Source organism: Lactuca virosa, chromosome 3 (genome assembly GCF_052849685.1).
Source record: "Lactuca virosa cultivar CGN04683 chromosome 3, Lactuca_virosa_CGN04683_v6, whole genome shotgun sequence".
Lineage (NCBI taxonomy): Eukaryota > Viridiplantae > Streptophyta > Magnoliopsida > Asterales > Asteraceae > Lactuca > Lactuca virosa.
The window spans coordinates 3,605,530-3,629,081 of NC_136428.1; the positions used below are offsets into that span (position 1 = coordinate 3,605,530).

The 23,552-nt window shown below is 29.8% G+C and overlaps 2 protein-coding genes across 2 annotated transcripts; both read right to left on the minus strand.

Moving 5' to 3' along the window:
• Positions 1-1,368: 1,368 nt before the first annotated feature.
• LOC145162300 (uncharacterized) lies at positions 1,369-1,776 on the minus strand. Its single transcript, XM_079081485.1, has one exon. It carries the CDS (start codon positions 1,774-1,776, stop codon positions 1,369-1,371), a length of 408 nt encoding a protein of 135 aa, XP_078937611.1.
• A 13,711-nt stretch (positions 1,777-15,487) lies between these two features.
• LOC145162309 (uncharacterized) lies at positions 15,488-16,643 on the minus strand. Its single transcript, XM_079081491.1, has 4 exons — positions 16,371-16,643; positions 16,041-16,298; positions 15,897-15,965; positions 15,488-15,799 (listed from the first exon to the last, which is right to left on the minus strand). Exons 1-4 carry the CDS (start codon positions 16,563-16,565, stop codon positions 15,488-15,490), a joined length of 834 nt encoding a protein of 277 aa, XP_078937617.1. The 5' UTR covers positions 16,566-16,643.
• Positions 16,644-23,552: the final 6,909 nt, after the last annotated feature.

Sequence of the window (23,552 nt, forward strand, 5' to 3'; positions counted from 1 at the left end):
AAACGTCGTAACTTCTTCATACGATCTTGGATTTTAACGATATTTATATCAATGCGTTCGTATTTGAGCCTACTACAACTTCATTTAGATTACTCCCATTAAAAAGTAATATATTTTTATTTACAATCTTTATATTCATACATTTTTTATGAATGTATGTATGAATATTTTTTTAAAATCGTAAATAAAAATATTTTATATTTTAATGGAAGTAATCTTAACGAAAGTTATAGTAGATTAAAAAACGAACACGTCGATATAAAGATCATTAAAATTCGAGATTATATAAAGAAGTTATGACATTCGAAAAAACAAAACCTAGCCAAACCACAAGACTCAAACAACCAAGCAGTCGAGGGCGTGATGAACATAAGAATCAACAGCCCCAAACACCTCATTAATAATTGTGTCACGTAAAATGATATGAGAAAACCTAAAGAAATCAGTCATAAATACTGAATGTGTACATAAACAATGACTTATTTTACAACGAAAAAACATTAATGACTAAATGTGTACAAAGTAAAAAATATATTACATATTAAGTCATTTTTCTCGACTAACCTGAATAGCCGGTCATAAAAATTAAATGTGTACAGTTTAACAAGTTAAATGAGTAATATGTAGGAAAAAAACTCAGTGATCAAATATATATATATATATATATATATATATATATATATATATATATATATATATATATATATATATATATATATCAAAAAATATATTATATTTTTAAATCATTATCCCTTTCTAGAAATATCTCTGCTTAAAAAAAAAACAATTTATTTTCTTTGTTTTTGATGCTTGATTCCTTCTTAAAGCAAAATCTTGGCCTGTCAATTAGCTTCTAAATGTATCTAGCGACCGTTAACTCATGTCACGGGCAGATTAAAACATATCTTAAAAAGTTGAAATCTAGGGGCGGCGCCACAAAAAAAAATTGTCTTTACTGCACACGGTTTTCTCTTATTCATACCAAATTATGTCCTTTTGTTCCTTGGATTTTCTTAAGCAAGTTGGCAATCCTCATGAACTGGGCCCATCTATATATATATATATATATATATATATATATATATATATATATATATATATATATATATATATATATATATATATATATAAAGTTCAATAGAGAATCATTATTAATCAAAGAACCAAGGAATGAATCCAAAACGTCGAAATTTAAAGCGATCAACGACAAAAGTAATGGTTGCAGTGGCGAATCTAGAACCAAAAACCACATGCTTCCTTATGTAAATTAAACTAAAAAAATATGATAGTGTAAAAATACTAGTGGTGGCGGGTCGGGTTGTATGACTAAAATATTTAAACATTCGTTCAATAGTTATAATAAAGTTCTTACAATTGAACCCTACGAGGTCTTATATCTTGAAACATATTCATAATTGCGTCATTACCAATACCTTTTAAAACATTTTTTTCAATATACGACACTAAACTATCACTCAAAAATTGATCACTCATTTTGTTGCGTATATCGGTATTTATCAGCTTCATTGCTGGAAATGCGCGTTCCACACTTGTTGTTGCTACGGGTAAGATCAATGCAAGTTTCACAAGAAGGTAAATCTTAGGAAATATTATATGCTTTTTTTCTTCTACCATCTTTTTGGCAAGGTCTCCAATGCTCTTCAAATCAGTAAATCGTTCATCTTCTCGCACATCTTTAATGTAATTTCCAAATTCCACTTCAAGAACTCGAAGATCATATTCTGTTGGAAACTCTTCCGGATAAAGTGTAGTCATTTTCATTATTTTTTTCTGAATCAAAGGCTTTGAAAGATTCACTTGGGCACAAACAAGCAATACATCGAAGTAAATTTGTGTTTACTTCATTAAAACGATTGTTCAACTCTTGAAGTTGCATATCAATCACCTCCTTAAATACATCAACTTGATAATGGTGCAAGTTGTTAACCTTAAAAAAAATACACACACACACACACACACACACACACATATATATATATATATATATATATATATATATATATATTAATAACTAATGATATACATAATAAATTTATAAATCAAGGTGTTAGTTGGTAATAACAAACATTACTAACCTGTGAACCTTTGCGACGACTTTATTCATTAAAATATTCATCTTCCAAATCCATGACTTTAACTTCGTTTTTAGCACAAAACAAAGTAACTTTCTCTAAAAGTGGGTCCCATCCTACATCTCTAATTTCTTGAATTGCTTTTTTTGAGCTACTTACTTGATTCATAGCATTTACGATATCTTGAATTGCTTTTTTTGAATTGATATTAAACAAATGTTAATCAACTAATCAAGAGTTCAAGACAATAAGTAAATAAATCTGATTGATTTCAAAATTCACTGTTCACAGAATCACAGATGTGTGGGTCATCTAATTACACCTTAATCACATTAAATTACACAAATCAATGAATAATACAATCATAATTCATACAAATTACAAGGTTACAATTTACAATTACAAACCTTTTGATCACAATTCAGTTGTCGCCTTTGATGCTGTTGCTGGAGGCCTGGAGTTTGGACGGCTGGAGCTTGGAGGGAGAGTTGGAGATGGCAGCGGGCGGCCGATGGTGGGCGACTGGGCGGACAGGCGGCTGCCTGGCCGGACGGCGAACGGAGCAGGAGAAGTTTGCGATGAGCCCATGATCAATTTCGATTTTGGAATTGGAATTTAGGAAACGTCGACGATACAGGGATGGACGAGGGTACGTGCGAAACTAGGTGGTTCCGACGTTACGTTTCTATTTTGTTGTTTTTTTTTTCTAAAATAATTGGATTGAGCTATTGGTTATTGAAAGTGGATTAACCTATTGGGCTCTTAATTATATAATATATGGGATAATATAATTTTTCTTTTGCCAAAAATAATTAGGTAGGTCCTTTCACAAAAATTAGGTGGTTCTTTATTTTTTTTTTATATATCCATGTTCCATTAAAAAAAAAAGGTAGGTCCTAGGACCTACCTTCTCATATGGTGCATACGCCCCTGAATGGTTGTAGACTTTTACAATGGATGCACATCATCAGATTAAAAAAAAAATTCACTTCCTTTTTTTCGTTTAAAATTTTTTTTAGGCCATGTTTTTTATCGAAAAAAAAACTCGAGTATACCGTTGTTCACGATTTTCCGTCCTCTTTCCAAAGAGATCCATGATGATACATTCATATTCATGTAAAAAAACGATATTTCAGTTCAGATTCACATTGTGAACCTGTTCAAATTCATATTCTGAACTTGTTCAGATTCACATTGTGAACCTTCTCAGATTCATAGCGTGCATAATAGCAAGTCAGATTCACAGTGTGAATGTTAAAAGTTGAAATATTTACAGTTTAGATTCACAGTGTGAAATCTACACTGATCGAGGTTTTTTTTTGTGAACCTTTTCAGATTCATAGTGTGCATAATAGCAAGTCAGATTCACAATGTGAATCTGAACTGATCGAGCTTTTTCACATTGTGAATGATAAAAATTAAAATATTTACAGTTTAGATTCACAGTGTGAATCTACACTGATCGAGATTTTTTTTCTAGTCGGTGTTGATGTTTATTAATAGATTACAAAAAATTAATATTGTTTGGTATAATTAGTTTTTTTTTTGATAAAAATAAACTTAAATATTGAAAAAACTAACAAAATGAAGTGAGTTTTTTTCGAAAAAAAAGTTCGATTTTTATATATCATCATGGATCTCTATGGAAAGAGGACGAAAAATCGAGAACAACGGTATATTCGGTTTTTTTTCGATAAAAAATGTGGCTTAAAAAAATTTTAAACGAGAAAAAGAGGTGAATTTGTTTTATAAGGAGGTGGATTTTTTGGTATAATTTGGTGTGTGTGCGTCAAATGTACAAGTGTACATCTATTTCCTTGGCCGTTGATCATTATGATTTCCGACGCTCACGATTGTTTCCTTGTTAATTATGGTTCTCTATTGAACCTCACTATATATATATATATATATATATATATATATATATATATATATATATATATATATATATATATATATATATATAGAAGTAGGTCCATGCGAAAACATAAATATCTTGCGAAAACGCAAAAACAGATTTTATCTTATAAAAATCAAACACAAGTAGTATAAAAAAATAAATTTATTAGCAATAAATTAAAGATAGTAAGTTTACATTGGATAGTGTTATGGTAATATAGATTTAAAGACGGTTTTAATAAAAAAAATCATATCCTTAATCATTTTTAAATTCATGTTTTCATAATAAAAATGTTAAAAATCATACTTTGCTAATATGAAATAATTTCTCATCTATCACGGATTATCATCATGTATTTCAAAGTTTGGATGAATTATTTTCCAAATTATAATGTTGAGTTGACACAATATCATATGTTTTTCTTGTTTTCGTGTTTTTGCAAATTATTTGCATTTTTGCATTAACCAACCCTATATATATATATATATATATATATATATATATATATATATATATATATATATATATATATATATATATATATATATATATATATATATATATATAGGTTTAGGTTCTATGGAAAACAAAAAAACCCTAAAAATCATAAAAATGCATAAAAAAAAATACTTAGAGATCACAAAACTTTTTTTTGAATTTTTTTATCAAAAAATCGCATCTTTTAACATAAAATCGCTGAAAAAATTTTTAAAAAAAAAAGAAAAAAAAATGATTTTTTATTTTTTTTCAGCGAAATTGTAACAAAGGCTGCGATATTTTGATAAAAAAATTGAAAAAAAAGTTCTGTGATGTCTAGGTATTTTTTTATGCATTTTTATGATTTTTAGGGTTTTTTTAGGGTTTTTGTTTTCTAAATAACCCTTATATATATATATATATATATATATATATATATATATATATATATATATATATATATATATATATATATATATATACCTCTTCTAATAAATAAAACCTAAAAATGACACTTTTCATTATTTTAAAAATCAAGTTGCCACATGTCATTTTATTAGTATTTTTCAATTTTTTCATTTTTATTTCATTTGATATATATAGCCATAATTACGGTTTTGCATTATATATAGTAATAAAATATTATATCCTAAAACTAGGCCGGAATTATTGGTTACAATTTGAAGAAAAACATTTAAAGATTATATTATTTCCATATTTTTCTAACATTAGGCAAGAAATTTTTTATATATTACTAACTTATTAATTACTAATTTAAAATTTTCATATATGTTTGCCAAATATAAAATTTACCAATATAAACCGGGATTATTAAATATTCAATCCGATTTATTAATTTCTATAACTTTTTAACATTTTGCAATTTCATCTTTGTGATGATAGCACAATTTTTTATATCAATCTTATGGAAAGAATCAATTCTAAAAAACATTGACACAAATGTAAATTGCATAAAACTGTAAAGAACTTCCCTCAAAATGTTATTTTAGTCAATCAATTTGACAGAACCTTACACGAACATATCAAATTTATGAAAAGAAACCAATATAATAAGTAACATGGGTATTTATGTAAATAAGTGCACAACAAAACACAATTTCCTTGATATTTAATTAGAAGTTAGAATCAATGGACGCAAGCAATGCAGACATCAAAATACAAAATTTAACAAATTTCATATAACATTAGCTAAAACATTAAATTAAGAATTGAAATTAGAGGACATGATCAATACTAACTTACTATCAAGAGAAATAGAAAGCAAATAATCTTATTGAAAAGCAAATATTACATAAACTTACATAAGCACATCAATAGTTTTTGTTAATTACATTTCATTTTTTATTACATAAACTTACATAATAGCATAAAAAATTACATAATAGCATAAAAGGACTGAAGTTATTGATTTTAGATAATTCGGAAAAAACACAACCAATTATTTATGTATAGACAGAAAAATCATTATATTATTTTTATATTCAGAAAAACTCTTATATTATTTTTTATGTTTCAAATAAAACTAAATTGTAAATTTTTAAGAGGAATCACCGGCTAAAAATATGATATGACATACATATCCTTTATATTTCCTCGATTGTATGCGAAAACATATCGAAACCTACATCTATTTCGATTATTTTTACTCGATTGTGTTCTCTATATGGAACTACACGGTTGATTTTATTATCCTTAACTAATCGTTTTTATCCAAATTAACATTAATATCGTATTAAAAACAAAATCCAAACAACATAATATTTTTAGTCATTAATTTCTCATAAATATCCGTATTTATGTCTTTTTTGAATGATAATTATTAATATAAGGGTTTTTCTGAATATAAAAACAATATAAGAGTTTTTCTGCATATACATAAATAATGGTTGAGTTTTTCTGTATATATCCATTTAGATAATGATGATAATTTGATCAATAAAACTTCAAATGTTGTAAACAAAAAAAGTATTTCACAATATATGTTAACTTATTATGTTTATTTTACTTAACACATTAATTCATGATTACTTACAATCTATAATACGCTATATTTTTTTTAACAATTAATTTTTTTTATCTATATAATAATTTTAATATAAAACCGTGGTTTCCACGGGTTATAACCTAGTATATATATATATATATATATATATATATATATATATATATATATATATATATATATATATATATATATATATATATATATATATATATATATATATATATATATAGTTTTCAAGATGACTAAATTGGATATTTGTTTAACGCATAACCGTAGGAATTCGTATTCATTCACAAGTTGTACTTTATTTACAAGAATATTACATATGTTCACGTTAATTAATTGCTTGGGAGCTCTATAAAGAAAGATACATGCATGGAAGCGTGGTCCATTCAGAGAATTAGAGATGCATTTAGATATTAAGCATCACATATTACTTTGCTTAGAATTCGCTTAGAACTCTAAAGAAAATACATTTTGTACAAAACTTCATAAATGGTCTCTGTGGTATCCGAAAATCTGAAGTTTAGTCCATAAGTTTAAAAACTCTCAAAGATGATCTTTGTGGTCTCAAAACTTTTGATGTTTGGTCGTTATGCCTCACTCCGTCAGCTTCCTACCGTTAAGTGAAGGACATTTTCGTCATTTCACTACCCAATGACCATTTATGATGTTTTCTCTTATTTAAAAAAATGAAAATATTTTATTACCTATTGTTGAGTCTATGTGATTAGAGGACCAATATAATTATATTTTCCTGAATCATAGTTGTTTTATTACCGTAAAATAATTGTTACTATTGATGGATCAAAACCTAAGGTTAAGTTAATAAGGTTATAAACTTTAATCAGTTTAATGTGTGTGCATGCTTTGGATAATCATTCTTAGCATGATTTAATTCTAATAACCTAAAGGATTAATAAAATCCAATCTTGTATGATATGAACTGAACGATGAATGTAGGGATAATTAATAGCATGACAAAGAAATTAAAAGTCATTAGAGATATTAGTATTTGTGTATGGACCAAATACACAAATCAATTTAGGAATCGGTGAATTAATGAATAAACAACAATTTAACTTACTAACTAACCATGATTTTGAGATATAATCCAATTTAAACTAAAGCACCTGAAATGATTTGTTTCCAATCAGTATATCTAATTAGTTTAGCTATTAATTTACTTGAGAATTTATAATTAAAATCCCCCTTTTTATTGCTTTCGTTAACTTGGTATAACATATAATCAAAAATTCTAATGTTAATTCACTATCGTTCCCCAACTCTTCGACATTTTGTCTTGCCACAACTATATTATTTCACAATTATATACACTGCATAGTGTGCGACAGCTAGTTGAAATAGAATCAGATTTATAAAGTTAAAACTAGGGTAAATAACACAAAAGACACTAAGTATACATCAAAATTCTAATTTGACGTGTTTTTTTTCGTCTCAAATTTGACACTGTGCTTTTCAATTTTTTACAATTCTGGCTACTTGACCGGTTAACCCGGTTACCTGATGACGTGTCAGTTTTGATGACGTGACATGCTGACATGACATACTGACGTGTCAAAATTGAATTTTTTTCCCACAAAAGACACTAAGTTTTCACATTTTTTTCGATTTTGACACTAAGCTTAATTTTTTTTCTTTTAATTTTGGCACTCTGTTTTTTTGTTCCAAATCGATCATCATGTTTCCAATTGTTCAATTTTGACCATTTACCATTTGAAACCGTATAAATATATTTTATTTATTAAATTTTGAACCGTATAAATACATTTTTTCGTTTAAAAACAACATTTTTATTTAAATATTAGGTTTTTTTTTACATTCAAAGCATAATGTATAAATATGCATTAGTTATGTCATGAGAACCAAACTAACCATAAGTTTTGAATAAGATGTAAAAATTTCAAGGGTTGCAAACTTGACATCTGGACCTTGATCGACTATGCGCCTCCAAACCTCCAAACTTATTTTAAAGTTGTGTATTTAATATAAAATACGGTTTTTATATAACTAATACATATATATACATAAAATTATGGTTTACATGTAAAAAAAAAAAAAAAAAAAAAAAAAAAAAAAAAGAAACCTTGTATTTATATAAAAATATTGTTTTAAATAAAAAAAATGTATTTATACGGTTTAAAATGTATTAGAAAAATATTTATACGGTTTCAAATGGAAAATTGTCAACATTGAAAAAAATGATTTTTGATTTGGAACAAAAAAACATAATGTCAAAATTGAAAGAACAAAATTAAACTTCGTGTCAAAATCGAAAAAAAAAAGTGAAAACTTAGTGTCTTTTGTGGAAAAACGAATTCAATTTTAATACGTTAGCATGTCATGTCAGCATGTCACGTCATCAAAACTGGCACGTCATCATGTCACGTCAGCAGATAACCGGGTTGACCGGTCAAGTGGTCAAAATTGTAAAAAATTGAAAAATACAGTGTCAAATTTGAGGAAAAAAAACACAGTGTCAAATTAGAATTTTTGTATAAACTTATTGTTTTTTGTGCTATTTACCCTTAAAACTATTGTATAAATAACACATCAAATTTTAATTCCCAAGAACTAACAATTTATATCATCATTACAAGGAAATTAAGATGGTTTATTCGAATTAAGACACAAAAGTAAGCACTCTCGCAATGCTAAACAAACACCCAGGTTACTTATGTGGTTGATGATTTAAGCACATTGAAAGTCCTTCGGGACTTTCTTGCTACAAATATTAAGAAGCAAAGTAAGAGAGAATGGTACATTCAAATTGATCCCCAAAACATTGGCTTTGATGGCAGTGCAAAGGCAAATAGCAGCCTCAAGATCAACAAGGCCTTCTATGAGGCTACAACATGGTTTATTTGGTGGGTTCCCAACATCAAAACCAAGTAAACGCCCAAGTACATTGGCACACACACCTAGTTTAAGGGCGTCTGTTGGACAGGCTGCATCAAATGGCTTTGGGCTAGGGATGGGGCAGGTGGTGTCACCATTCGCTAGAGCAAAAAAGAGAATGTTGAGTGCTAGAAAGATTACTAGTGGGGTATCGGTCTTTGAGGGCATCTTCTGGTATATGTTTGTTTTATTATGTTAAGAGGGATTTTGAAAAGGATGAAATTAGAGTTAGGACTTGTGGGGGTTTATATAGAGCAAAAGGGGTAACTAATATTTTACATCTATGTTTATGAAATTAATGTATGTGCATCATAGGCGAAAGGGTATTATGGAATTGTATTATGTGTGTTAAAAGTTTGTATTTTTACACTAATTTACTCACCGATTGATCATATTTTAATTGAAACATCATAAGTTATTAACAATATGTAGTTTTTTCTATAACAAATCTGTAAATTTGTGAGATGAGTTTATTCGGCATCAAACTTTTAAAGCTTTTAGATTTTAGTTTTTAATACAAAAACCGAATTAAAAAAATCTTTCAAACTATGTTTTTTTTATTTAAACAAAACTCTTTTAATATAAAACCTAGTTTGAGTAATTTTTGGAGTCATTTAGCTAATAGAATAGAAGATGTTACCTTATGTAAAACACTTTTACATAGAGATTTTTTTTTTATTTATGATTACAAATTACTAAGTGTGATGCCTGAAAAGCTTACTAGAATTCTCGTTTGTTATTAATGATTTTTTGGACATTTGATTAACGTGATTAACTGAAAGTTGTCATGATATTACAAAACAAAACCAAAACCATCAAACAACTTTACTTTTAGTCTTATTAATCTAAATACGACGATAAAGAATTACGGGTCCCTTTGAGCACTTTAGCTCAAAGCTGGTCTTTAATGTTGGGGAATTTGTAATTAGAGATTGTTGCAGATAAAATCAGATTTGAATAGTTTACAAATCGTAGTCTATTTTTCCTTGAAAACTAGTATTTGTTACTTATGCATGGGATAAACAATTTTTTTCTCCGGATACAAAACCACATCAAATCTTAGGCACACTAGAGGAAGCAAAAACCATATTTGTATTGCGAGATGTATATCTTTCGTTAGTTTCAAAACTGGAGTATATCCCTACTTATACTCACAAATGGAAAATAATGACAAAATACGGTTTTTGGAAGTTAATACCGGTTATCATGAAGTTTTAACCGTTTTTTAGAATTTTTGCAGAGTCAAGTTGGCAGATTCGGGGACCTCATGCCCACAACTTCGGATACCGTAGGGCGCATTTATAAGTCTTATAAAAATGTGCACTCCGTGCCATGTAGCTTTTATTCGATTATAGCTTTGGTCCTATTTTTTAAGTAGTATAAATTTCACATTTAAATGAGATGGGCTCTTAAGTCACCATTACTAATAATTAATTTGAGATGTGAGGAGACAACACACAGGCAAATTTTGGAAAGATGTGAACTAGGAACAATGGAACATGCAATGGCCATGTTCCATATTTGGTATGCTTTCTGTTTATCCATACATCATGAAATTAGTTCACATAGCATAGATTCGAATTGATACATATGTATATATTAATTAAAATTTAGAAAATTATGCAATAATAAGAGTAAATTACAAAAATCGTCCCTATGGTTTGGTTAAAATTGCACGTTTGGTCCCTAACTTTTTTTTTGCACTCGGATTGTCCTTATGGTTTGATTTTGTTGCGTTTTCGTCCCTATGGTTTGGTCAAAATCGTACCTTTGGTCCCTAACTTTATGTATGTAAGGGGTGAAAAACGCAACAAAATCAAACCATAGGGACGATCCGAGTGCGAGAAAAAAATTAGGGACCAAATGTGCAATTTTGACAAAACCATAGGGACGATTTCAGTAATTTACTCCAATAATAATTTACCATGAAAAGACTTTTGATGGATACTTTTTCAATTGACTTCATTTTATGATAAGCAATTGAGTTTACGTGCCAAACAGGTCAACCGGTTTCTTTATTAAATATTATATCATTTAAAAAGAAATCACTCATTGTAGATGTTTTACGTAAGACTGAGAAATAGCAAATAACAAGGCGATCCATCTGTTTGTACATGAAAACAGGTGGTGATTTTGTTGTGATTGATTCTATGCAAATGAATATTCACAATTTATTGTAAGTTTAAGAGCCAAAAAAATTAACAAACTTTTGGTTTGTTGCTCATTTAGAAATTTGATTTTTATAAGATTGTATTTATACTTGACATGGTAAGAATTGCAACCTAGGCAATATGAAAGGAGACTTCGAGTTACAAGTGCCGATAGATGACACACGATTTGGCCAAATTATGCTTTTGTATTCCCTCGCATGTGAAGAATGCTGAAGATAGTGACATCCGTGGAATACATATGCATTCTATAGACATTGATATTATAAAACAACACTCTTTGTAATCTAATACATACGAGAATACACAAGATTATATATTTGTGGTTAAGCCATAATTTCGATGCTCACCCTCAGTGGCATAGCTAGTAAGGCATAAGGTAGGTCCTAAGACCTACCTTATTATTATTATTATTAACATGTACATATAACAAAAAAAATAAGGAATCACCTTATTATTAGAAAAAGACCTACCTAATTATTGTTGGCAAAAAGAAAACGTATGAACAAAGCTCATATCTTTTATATTTAGAAGCCCACAAAGCGCCCATATCTTTTATATTTAAAAGCCCAATACAACGATCTAATAAATTTTTTTAAAAGGGAAATAGAAAATTAGAAACTTTAATATTATAACTTTTGAAGTGATGTTTAAATATTTTAGGCATACAATTCGATCCGCTAACGTTAGTATTTTTTACTCTTTTAATTTTTTTAATTTTCATTTACCTAATAAACCACGTGGTTTTTTGTTTTAGATTCGTCACTGTTCATCCTTATTATATACCCTTATTATATAAGGGTGGAAGGTATCCGCTTCTCACCCCTCCCAACCTACTACTTGTCAATTGCCACCTTAGTTTTTTTCTTTATCCTCTTACTTCCACCCTTCTCATCCAAAAGAGGAAACTCATTTTCTCATTCATCCCAACTCATTATCTTTTTTTTAAATAAAAGTTACACTAAATTTAAACTAAAAAATATAAAATTAAAATTAAAAATAACATTTAATTAAAAAAACATACTACAATAAAAGGTAAATTAAATCCTAAAACAACAATTAAAATGAAAATACATACTTTAAATACTACAAAAGATAAATAAAAGACAAAACGACAAATTAAATCCAATTAAAATCACTAAATTCTAAAAAAAGAGGTGGATTTAAAAATCTTTCATGTTATGTTATTTGCAATACTCGTTTTTTTTTTTGCGTTTAAAACTTCTTTGTCAGAAACTTCGGGCTCATGTGTATTCATCTTGCGAGTAAAAATAACATTGAGCACGTTAACTTTCGCCCACATATCCTTTTATTTCAGTTAATTTGATGTGCTACATGATCTGAACCCCAAGTTACTACTGGTTAAAACGATCCATAATTCTTCCCAAAAAATATCCAGATCTTTGTGGATTTACGTGGTTCTTTTCGAAAGTATCAATGTAAGCTTTCACCAACACCACTTATAAATGTTTGGACTATTTTTTGCATCTTTCAACATTTTTAGGAGTAGAATCCATTTCAAATAAAATTGAAGAAAATATAAATGTAATGGAATAAGAGGTGTCGTTTTGAAATAGTAAATGATGTATTTATAGTAGGAAATGGAATATATATATATATATATATATATATATATATATATATATATATATATATAGAGAGAGAGAGAGAGAGATAGAGAGAGACGAAGAATCATTTGAGAACTCATATATTAATGAGAAACCGAGAACTAAACAAGGGCCGTTAGATCAAAATAATCACTACTACAAAATAACAAATAGAATACTGTTAAAATGAAACATAGAATACGGTTTTACAGCGGTACTCTATAAGGGGGGTTTCCTATTCGAAAATGTAATACAATACGGTTGTAAAACCGTACTCTATAATCATCATATAATACGGTTTTCTAGATAATACAATACGGTTGCAAAACCGTACTCTACGATCATCATAATGTATGGTTTTTTAAATAATACGGTACGGTTGCAAAACCAGTTCTCTATAATCATTATAAAATACGGTTTTAGGGTTTTTTAAAAGTAGCCTTATTCTTTTAACGAAACACATAGAATACTGATTTTTCAATGTAACCGTACTCCTTATAAAATATTGTAAATTACGGTTTCTTATTGCCAAAGGACATTCTAAATAAATATATTTCATAAATTAAATACAATAATTACACTTTTCTATAAAGAAAACATGCCTATAAATAATTTCTACACACAAACATTTCATGAACAAACAGAATATATATAAAAGTCAAAACAAAAGCATGATTAGTCATTAATTTCAAAAATTAACAATATTCATTTCAAACATAATTTGCCCTAAACCCAATTTGTCCATCCTAATCAACGAAAAATTAAATATATAAAAAGACAAACAAATCCATCTGGTAGATGTCAAACTCCATAATTGCAGCCACATACCTGCGACATAAGACAAGAAAAGAAACTAAAAGTTGCAACTAATGGAAAAAAAGAGAACATATAACTGTTATGATAATAAAAAATTGAGTTAATTTGCAGGAAATAGCAACTTAGTTTCATTTATTTGTTTGTTAAGACACCCTACTACCATTTCTTCCTATTGATATACATTGAGACATATATCCCATAATAGCAAGATCCTCCAAATTCAAATTATTTTTTACAATATATATTTTTTTGTAGTTTAATGTCCTAATAAGATAAAGATTTGAAAGTATGATGCTACAGTAGGTTCATTTTTAAAAGTACAATGTCTTGATGAGTTTTTTAGGTACAATGTTGTATAAAACGAAATGCAAGTGCAGTGTTATAATAATCAAGTACATTAAAGTAAAATGCTATAATAAACAATTAGGTAAGAATAACTAACCTTTCAAAGGGGCACTTGACTCAAATACTTACTCTCAAACCTTGAGCTCCACATAACGATGATTTCATTTAACACCCAATCCGGAAATGGTTTTTTATCGTTCCAGTTTTTCTATATATAAATTAAAAAATAAATTATAATTTAATAAAGAATGTTTAACATATTAGACAAATTGCACAAAGATTTAAGATACTTACTTTGTTTAGGAATTCATTTTGTCGAGTCAACACGAACTCAAACATCCATCTCATGATGTAAAAACCGCACTCCCAACCTGATGGTTGTTGGTTGCACTACAAATATGAACAATAAAGGATTAGAGAACTTTTACTTTGAACCTACGGTTTTGATCTTATGACGGAACAGGTTCCGTGTTCCAGGTATCAGTTTTTAATAAAAAAAAATTAACAAGAAGCAGGTTCAAGGTACCCATGAAGTACTTTTACCTCGACAAGTGTCCAATTCATTGGGTGTGTTGTTTCGATATCTTCCTTAAGCCTTGCAACAGCCCTAAAATGAAGATTAGAAAAAAATTAAAAAAGTTATAGAAAGAAATAACTGTCGGAAATACAAAAAGATTTCTTACTCTTCGACATATTTCACGACTATGTAGTTCTCCACGGGCTTCTCATCCGGATTTTTTTAGGAATCCAAGATATACCCTGTGCCTTGGTTAGGGCAGATTACTAGCAGCATCCAATGCAATCTAGTAATGTTAATACATTTTAGTATACACAATAAAGAAATAAAGCCAATAAAAATGAAAGCAGTAAGATTCAAAACCCTTGCCAATAGGGTGCGACAAAAAACTGTTTGTCTTTATGGAAGCGCATTGCATCAACAATGTAACTTACAACACCCTCACCATTTGACTCGCATATTGTTGCTTGAATCTCACTTGGGGAAATAAAAGCACATTTGTTAACTTTATTCCCACCATGTGTTTCAAGCATTGAATGTAACATGCTACAAACCAGAAAATATACATTATAAATGTAAATACTATAAACGAAAATAATTTAAACATTGTTGTTTGTACTTACATTTGAAACCAAGTTATGACACTAATATCAAGCCATTGTTTATTCAACAGACGTAAAATCTCCTCGGGGTAAATGTACGTTTCAATTTTCCGAGCTCCAAGGATCCCGGGTTCGGCTTCAACATAAATCGCATCATCAAGAGCTTCACGATTCATCAAACGTCTATACATTCTTTTCATGACCAAGGGCATTTTTTCTAGTTCGACTTGCTTATTAGAATTATATGGTATCAAACTTTCCTTTGATGGCTTGGTCTTCTTCATAACACCCTTCGAGATTACTGGCACACTCTTGGTTATGCGAGGTTGCTTTGTTTTTGAACGAACATTAAAAAATTGTTTGATTATCACATATTTGTACAATTTATAATATACATATAATAACTAATAAGGTTGGAGAAATTACCGGGTCGATAGCTACCGGTAGAGAGGAACATCTTTTATCTTGTTCAACATTTGGCTTGAACTGTGAGGACTGTTAACAAGTTAGATGTGTGCACAACTATTTATTACTCTAATTCTAAACAAAGTTAATGATAATTCTATGTACCTGAATGATCTTAATTGCATTCCTTGGCCACTGAACTATACCATGAAGCGCCTCACACAACTTACTCGCTTCTTCGGTCGAGACAGGAAGAGGGATACAATCATATTGGTCATAGATCTTGTCTATGGATACCCTCAAATGATTTGCATTTAAAGGAACTGAATGTATTTGTCCATTCCCATATGGAAAGACCATCCCTTTTGCACATTTTTGGTTCATTGCGCCGTATGGTATCACTAACTCGCAAGCAGTAGGAGTCTGCAAACATATAATGTATATGTTAATATATGATCAAATATCTTGTATATAAGAAAAAAAACACATGATTACCTTTATCCCATCCAACTCATCTGATACAGTCGAGACGACACTATTTTTCTTCAATACCGGACTGGTAATGTGTATTCCTTCATTCTTTGAGAGAAGCTGGTGCATATATGTTTTCATCTCTTCCATCTGAGCATTCATCTCTTCTATCTTGGCTTCCATTTTGGCCTCCATCATAGCCTCAGCCTCGATCTTCATCTTCTACTTAATATCTTCCAAGTTATATTTATCATGGCTCTTCCTTTTTTTCTTATCAACCCTAGGCATGGATTGTCTCAAGCCAACATTGTGCCCAACAGCCCTCGTACAACCTGGATGCTCGGGTCTTAACACCTCTGTAAGCACATCAGCTCCAGGTCCAGGAAACCAATCTCCGTGAGATAATTGGGGTATCTTTTTCAATCTGTTAGTCCAAATAAATTTGCAAGGGTAATTAAATCCTAAATAGTTTTAAAATAAATGATAACATTACAAAATGAATACTTAACTTACCAATTCAGATGCCAAGGAGTAGAGATCAGTAGGTAACGAGTATATTCCTGTGGGATCACGTTTTAACCTAGCAAGGATAAAATTCCTTGCACGTTCACTTCTTATATTATGGAACTCCGTTGACTCACCAGACTCCATCTCTTTTTCCCATTGAGGTTTCATACCACGATAACCACGTGGGCCTATCCGAGGCGGATACTTGTTCAACTTTGCAGTCTCTGTAGCTTTGCTGCTTATTTCCTGGAAAGAAGTAGCAGAATTAGAAACACTGCAATATAGTATTATCATATAAAGAGGGGTAAAGTGAGCCAAACCTGGAAGCTCGGTGATGTTTTGAGTTGAACAAAAGCGTTCCATGTAGGCTCGTCTAGGTATAGGATTTCTACCCTTCTTTAGGTATTCGGTAACAAGCCTACTCTTGTAAGCCTTCCATGACTGATTGCAAATTTTTAGTACCTGGTTTTTGTGTCTATCATCTTCTATATTCCAATGTTTCTGTTTTTTTTTACAATAAATATTAGTAATATATATATATATATATATATATATATATATATATATATATATATATATATATATAAATGAATGTATGAATTAAATGAAAGTACAATTAACAGGCTCACACAAATACCTTAATGTTTAACCATAGTTCATCGATTTCAGCCTTAGGAACTTCATCCCAACGCAATGAGGATAGAAATCCTCGTCCTTACCATGACTCCACAATAATTGCTAAACTGAGATTGGGTAGCTGATAGCTCCGATATTTTGGCCTAACTCATCAAATTCAATTTCCAAATCCACTTTGTTTTTCGGGTTTCCCCTTATCAGTGTCACACTTCTTTTTTTCTTTGTGGTTGATCCATTGTATGCCTACAAAACCAAGTAACATAATTTCAGATATACATATTAAGGAAGTAATTGTTAATGTGTATTATGGTGAAGAAGAAGATGGTTCGGAAGTTGAAATAGGTGTTTGATGATGATTGTTGGCTTCTTCAAATTGAGAAGTCAACGTGCTAACTTCAGTTTAATCTCCCCAAAACAATATATTTGTTGGGAAAGTTTGTGAATCCCCATTTTCTGTTGATTCTTCTTGTGTTTGACGAATTTCAAGCAAATGCTGGACTGAAATTTCAATCTGATAGGAAACAGGGTTTCTACAAATCGGAAAAGTTGAATGTCAATGAAACCATATATCAATGCATTCAACATGAAATCCATGGCTACATTTTGGTAGAATTCGAGTTTTTTCTCCTTCATCGAGCTCTGATACACAAATAGCACAATCTAATCCATCTTTGAAGTCATTCGGGTCGAACCGGAATACCAATTATCAGTTATATTTTCTGTAACAAAATACTAAATCCCTAACTTGAAAGTGAGGAGTTACAATTTGTTATATGCACAGAAACCAGGAAAGAAAAGAACTTGAAAAAGTTATACAACCACACTAATTTGTGCCTGTATCTTGGGTATTGTTCACGAAATGGGGGAAAATGATGATTAGAAGAATTACCTGTGAAATGTTCTCACAAAACGATTGAACTGCTGTCTGCTTTTGTCACAGTGGTTTGCTCTCCGACGCTCTCACAGAATTTTCTTTGATATCTATGGTCTCCCCGTCAACTGCATTCTCAAGACTTAAACCCTAAAATTGAATAAAGCGGGGAAAAATGCGCACCTAAAATTGCTCCTACCATGATCTAATGGATCATGGGGTACTGGTTTCTCGAAAGTTAACAGCGTTTTCCTCAAAATTTTGATCGTGGAGCAACTGGAACTCACACCCATTTTTCTGTGAGTCTATTGAAAAGAAAATTAGGAATTTATGAGTACCTTTGGCATATAAACCCTCGGTATACTCGTAAAGGTGTGTTAATGATTATAAAATTAATAAACATCCGTATCAAAATGTATGAGTTTTTTTTTTAATAACCAAGTAATCCTTATATTACATCTAAAAATATTAATATTATAAATGGATAGATACATACATATGTACATGCATACACATAAATAAATATAACATTTATAAAAGCATTTTTTTTAACGTAACTTTACTAAAGTGAAATAAAAATCATATAATATTTAAACCAAAAATACTAGAATTATTTATAACTTACCAAAATTCTCAAAATAATTTGAATCATGTTCACGTATATTCCATTATTTTCTGTTTTAATGTCTTTTCTCATGACATGTTACTGCAAAAATACAAATTGTAATAATAGTTATTATAAAGTACTAAAAATTTATAATCACTTTTTTTAGTTTCACGACAGATAAATGGTTTATTACCTTTCTTGCTTTCCATTTGCGTTTTTTTGCAATGGGAATCATATGTGTCAATAGAACATGACAATCATGTGACTTCATACTAAGCAATTTCAAGTTTTTCATCAACACCAACTTCTTAATGTTTGCAGAATAGCCGGATGGGACTTTCACCCCATGCAAACATTTACAAAATTTGGTCTTCTCGGCCTTAGACATTGTATAACAAGTTGGTGGTAGATACGTACGCTTTCCATCATTCTTAATAGGTGCAAGTTCAGGCCGAATTCCCATTTCGACCAAGTCTTCTCGAACATTGATACCATCATTCGTTTTCCAAGGAATATTCAATAACAAGCCTATCAAACTTTCAAAAACATTTTTCCCAATATACATCGGATCAAGACAATGTCGGACTTCCAGGTGCTTCCAATATGGCAACTCCCAAAAAATAGACCTCTTCTTCCAAATATATTTTGGAGGTTTTTTACAACACTTTCCAAACACAATGTTCAAGTCATTAACTCGTGATAATACATCTGGTGGTGGTGGTGGTGGGTATTTTTAAAATAACCGTATTTTTTTGTATGTAAATAAGTCCTGTTGGTTATGAAAACAATATTCTATTTGATTTTGTACGGCTGTTTTTTGTCGATAGTACTCTATCTCTAATATGATACGGATTCTTATGCAACTGTATTCTATTAAGAGTATTCTATTTGCCAGTTTGTAGTAGTGAAGGTGAAGATGATTTGTGGCATTTTTGTAAATACTTATAAAAAATAAGAGACGGGGGTACGATATTGAAATGAATCAGGGGGTATTTTAGGGATAAAATAATTGTTTTAATTCCCCAAATTAAATCTCTCATTTACATCTCTCTCTGTCTCTCTGTCTCTCTCTCTCTCTCTCTTTCACGTCGTCTTCTTCACCGAATCATCCTTCCTCCCTCGATCGACCACCTCTCTATACTCAGTCACTACTAACAGTCCACCATCATTAATCTCCAAATCATCGACAAAAAATCCACGAACCAAGAGATCGATGTCGGTCGTGTTTATCTTCGATTAGAATTGATCGTCAAAGACCTAAATCCTTCGATGGTGGATCACGTTTATCGACAAAGACCTTAATCCTTCAATGATCGTCGAAGACCTAAATGGTAATGATTATTTATCCTATTTTTGGTCACGAATGATAGTAGTCACTATTCTACCTCGATCTAATCACCGTTTCACTATATTTTCTTCAGTTTTATATTCTATCCGATAGATTAACGGTGTCGCATAACAAAGTTACTCTCAAGAAACATCTTAATCTTGCTATAATCTTCAATTCCGACACTTTTAAGATCCTTCAGGTTAATTTTCAAATTCATGTCAGAGTTTTGTAAGTCTGTTAAGGAATGAAAATAATTGGTTGTATGTGTTGATTATGTTGGTGATATGCATTATGGAACTGGATTGACTCAGTGTAGAGTTGTTTTGAGCTTCAAGTTTGAATGGTGTTGCGATCTTAACACTACTTTGTTTCTAAAGAGGATGATTGATTCAGATAAACCAAATTTTATTGCTTCTACAGTGGATTTCTTTTTCAATCATTTTCTAATGAGGTTTAAATTTGGAAGAAATAAAATTACATCGTTTATCAATGCAAAATCAACTGGTAAACATGTGAGTTTGTGAGCTTATATCTTTGTAAAATATCACATGTTAACTCCATTTTGGCTTCATGAATGATGAATCCATTCCAATATATGATCCTAAACTTTTTTTTGGTTACATGTTGAGAAATGTAGTAGGAGAGCACCATAGATGGCCTCATGAGGATGAATCTTTTATGGACATGCATCAAATGAGGCCATCATCATCATCATCTTTAATGTAACAAGTTACAACAAACTAAAGTCAAACAGGAAACATGAAATAAATATCACATTTGTTTCAGTTTTATTAGTAGGAAATTGATAGCAAATTGAGTTCTTTCCATTATTGCATGTCATCGTTGAATTAGGTTTGCTTAATCTCCGGTTGAAATTGAAGTTTTAGAAGTAAAATCTCTACTGCCTCTTATCATCAGGTTTTATTTGTTTTCTTAATAAAATGTCATTTTGTTTTCTTAATACATGTAGATATTAATAGAAAAAATAACATAACTAAAACAACGTTTAATTTGTCTTCATGTTCATGTAATTTACCCTAATGAATTTCATTTTAACAAGATTTCATTTTCTTACATAGAAATACAATTGAGAATATTTGATGTAGTTTTAAAAGGGCATATAAACCTTCCTTCAAACCCATTAACTACTCATAAAGTTCGTGTATGCCCTTTACTCATTTTTTACCCTTTATGAATCATATATTAGCTTTTTTTATTGTATCTATTACGTGTTTTTATATCCCTTAAAATCCTACAATCCCTTACGCCCTTGTTTCGTTATATCGTGTGTCATCAGGAAGAAGTCATCAGGAAGAACTATGGAGGCATTGTGCCAAAAAAACCCCTACTCATTTCCAAGGTAAGATTGTACACATGGAATTTAGCATATGAACTATTGTGTATTACTCGGTGAAATTTTTTATTGAATGATTATATTGCAGAAAGTTATAATCATAAATGATTATGCAACACATTGTTTAATACATTGTTTTATTGAATGCAATTTGTGAGAATTTTTAGCAGTATTATGGATTCTAAAAGAAAATGAAGATATGGAAAACGAAACAATTTTTTTTACCAGGTAATGATTGATAATTTTATTCAAATATGATTCAAATGTTATTCTCATCTTAATCAGATGATATTCAAATTATAATTGACATATGGTATTATAAATCATATGAATTATATGTGATTCACATGTAAATCACAAGTGAATCACATATGAATCACATGTAATTCACATATGAATCACATGTAATTCACATTTAAATCACAAGTGAATCACATATGAATTACATGGATTCACATGTAATTCACATATGAATCACATGTAATTCACATGTAATTTACATATGAATCATATGTAAATCACAAGTGAATCACATATGAATTACATGTGATTCACATGTAAATCATGTGTAATTCACATATGAATCACATGTAAATCACAAATGAATCGCATATGAATTACATGTAAATCACAAGTGAATCACATATGAATTACGTCTATATGCACACATGCATTTTGTGTGAGTGTTCATCATTAATTTTTTTTTCTTGTAAATTTTACAATTGAATTTTAAAAGATACAATCACATGTGAATCTTACATGATACATAAATATGTATTTTTGTGAGAGTTCTTGCATTAATCAATTTTTTTCTTGTAGATTTGGAAGAATTTGTGGAAAATATTGAAGAGATGAAGTGATAAATTTAAGAAAATATAGAAATCTTGAAACAAAGACCTAAAACCGCTTTGAATTTTTGTAGCATTTTTTGTTTTTTTTTATATTTTATTTTGTATCGAATAAAATACTTGTACTATTATATTTATAAATTAATAAATAAAAATGGGTTTCTTTATGATTTACTGACGAATATTATAGTATAAGAAATATGCATATATGTACTTGAAAAAATATGCATATATGCACCTAATGGAATTTCTTAAGCCAAAAAGAATGTTAAAAGAAACGAATACATGCCTTCGATGATGAACTTTAGATTCAATGATGAGTAACACTACGATGCTCATGATTTGATACAATGGAAACCAAAACCTGATGCATCAGTTACATCCTAACCATAGGGAAATAAATAAAATATATATACCTCAAAATCAAAATGATGATCGTCTTCTCCACATGTTTTGATACCTTCTGAACGTTCTCCGACCATTATAAAATCAATAGTTCCTCTTGTTGGTGAATTAATCTGAGTTTAATAAGGCTGCAGGCGTGTTTGGATCAGATCAAAAGACTTGGAGTGTTGTCCGAGGTTTACAAGTCTTCTTTGAGCCATAAGGAATGCTTATATGGAAAGTATTTAGGAATCCTAGTTTAATACTAAGAAGATACGTTTAGTATAAATTAGATAGGATCTTGTATTGTCTTTTATATAAGTTGAAGTTTTGAGATATAATTTTCTTCAATAAAAAGGCTTATGCGAGTTATGCATTATAGCTTCTGTTTTTCTGCTTTGCTTTAATTGGTATCAGAGCAAAGGGATAGAAGGAACCTGTGTTGTGAATTTCTGTTGTGGTGAACACTATCTACGAATTTTTCTGCTTGAGTTTGAAGCAGTTCTGTTCGCGTGGAGAGTTACAAGTGTAACAACTTTGCTGTTTTCGTGAGCCTGTGACAGACAAGGTAACATCAGGAGAAGAGAATCTGATTTCATAGAAGGAGTTCATGTCCAGAACCTTTAGAACTTTGTGGTTCTTCTATTGTATACATGCGGTAGAGAGAGA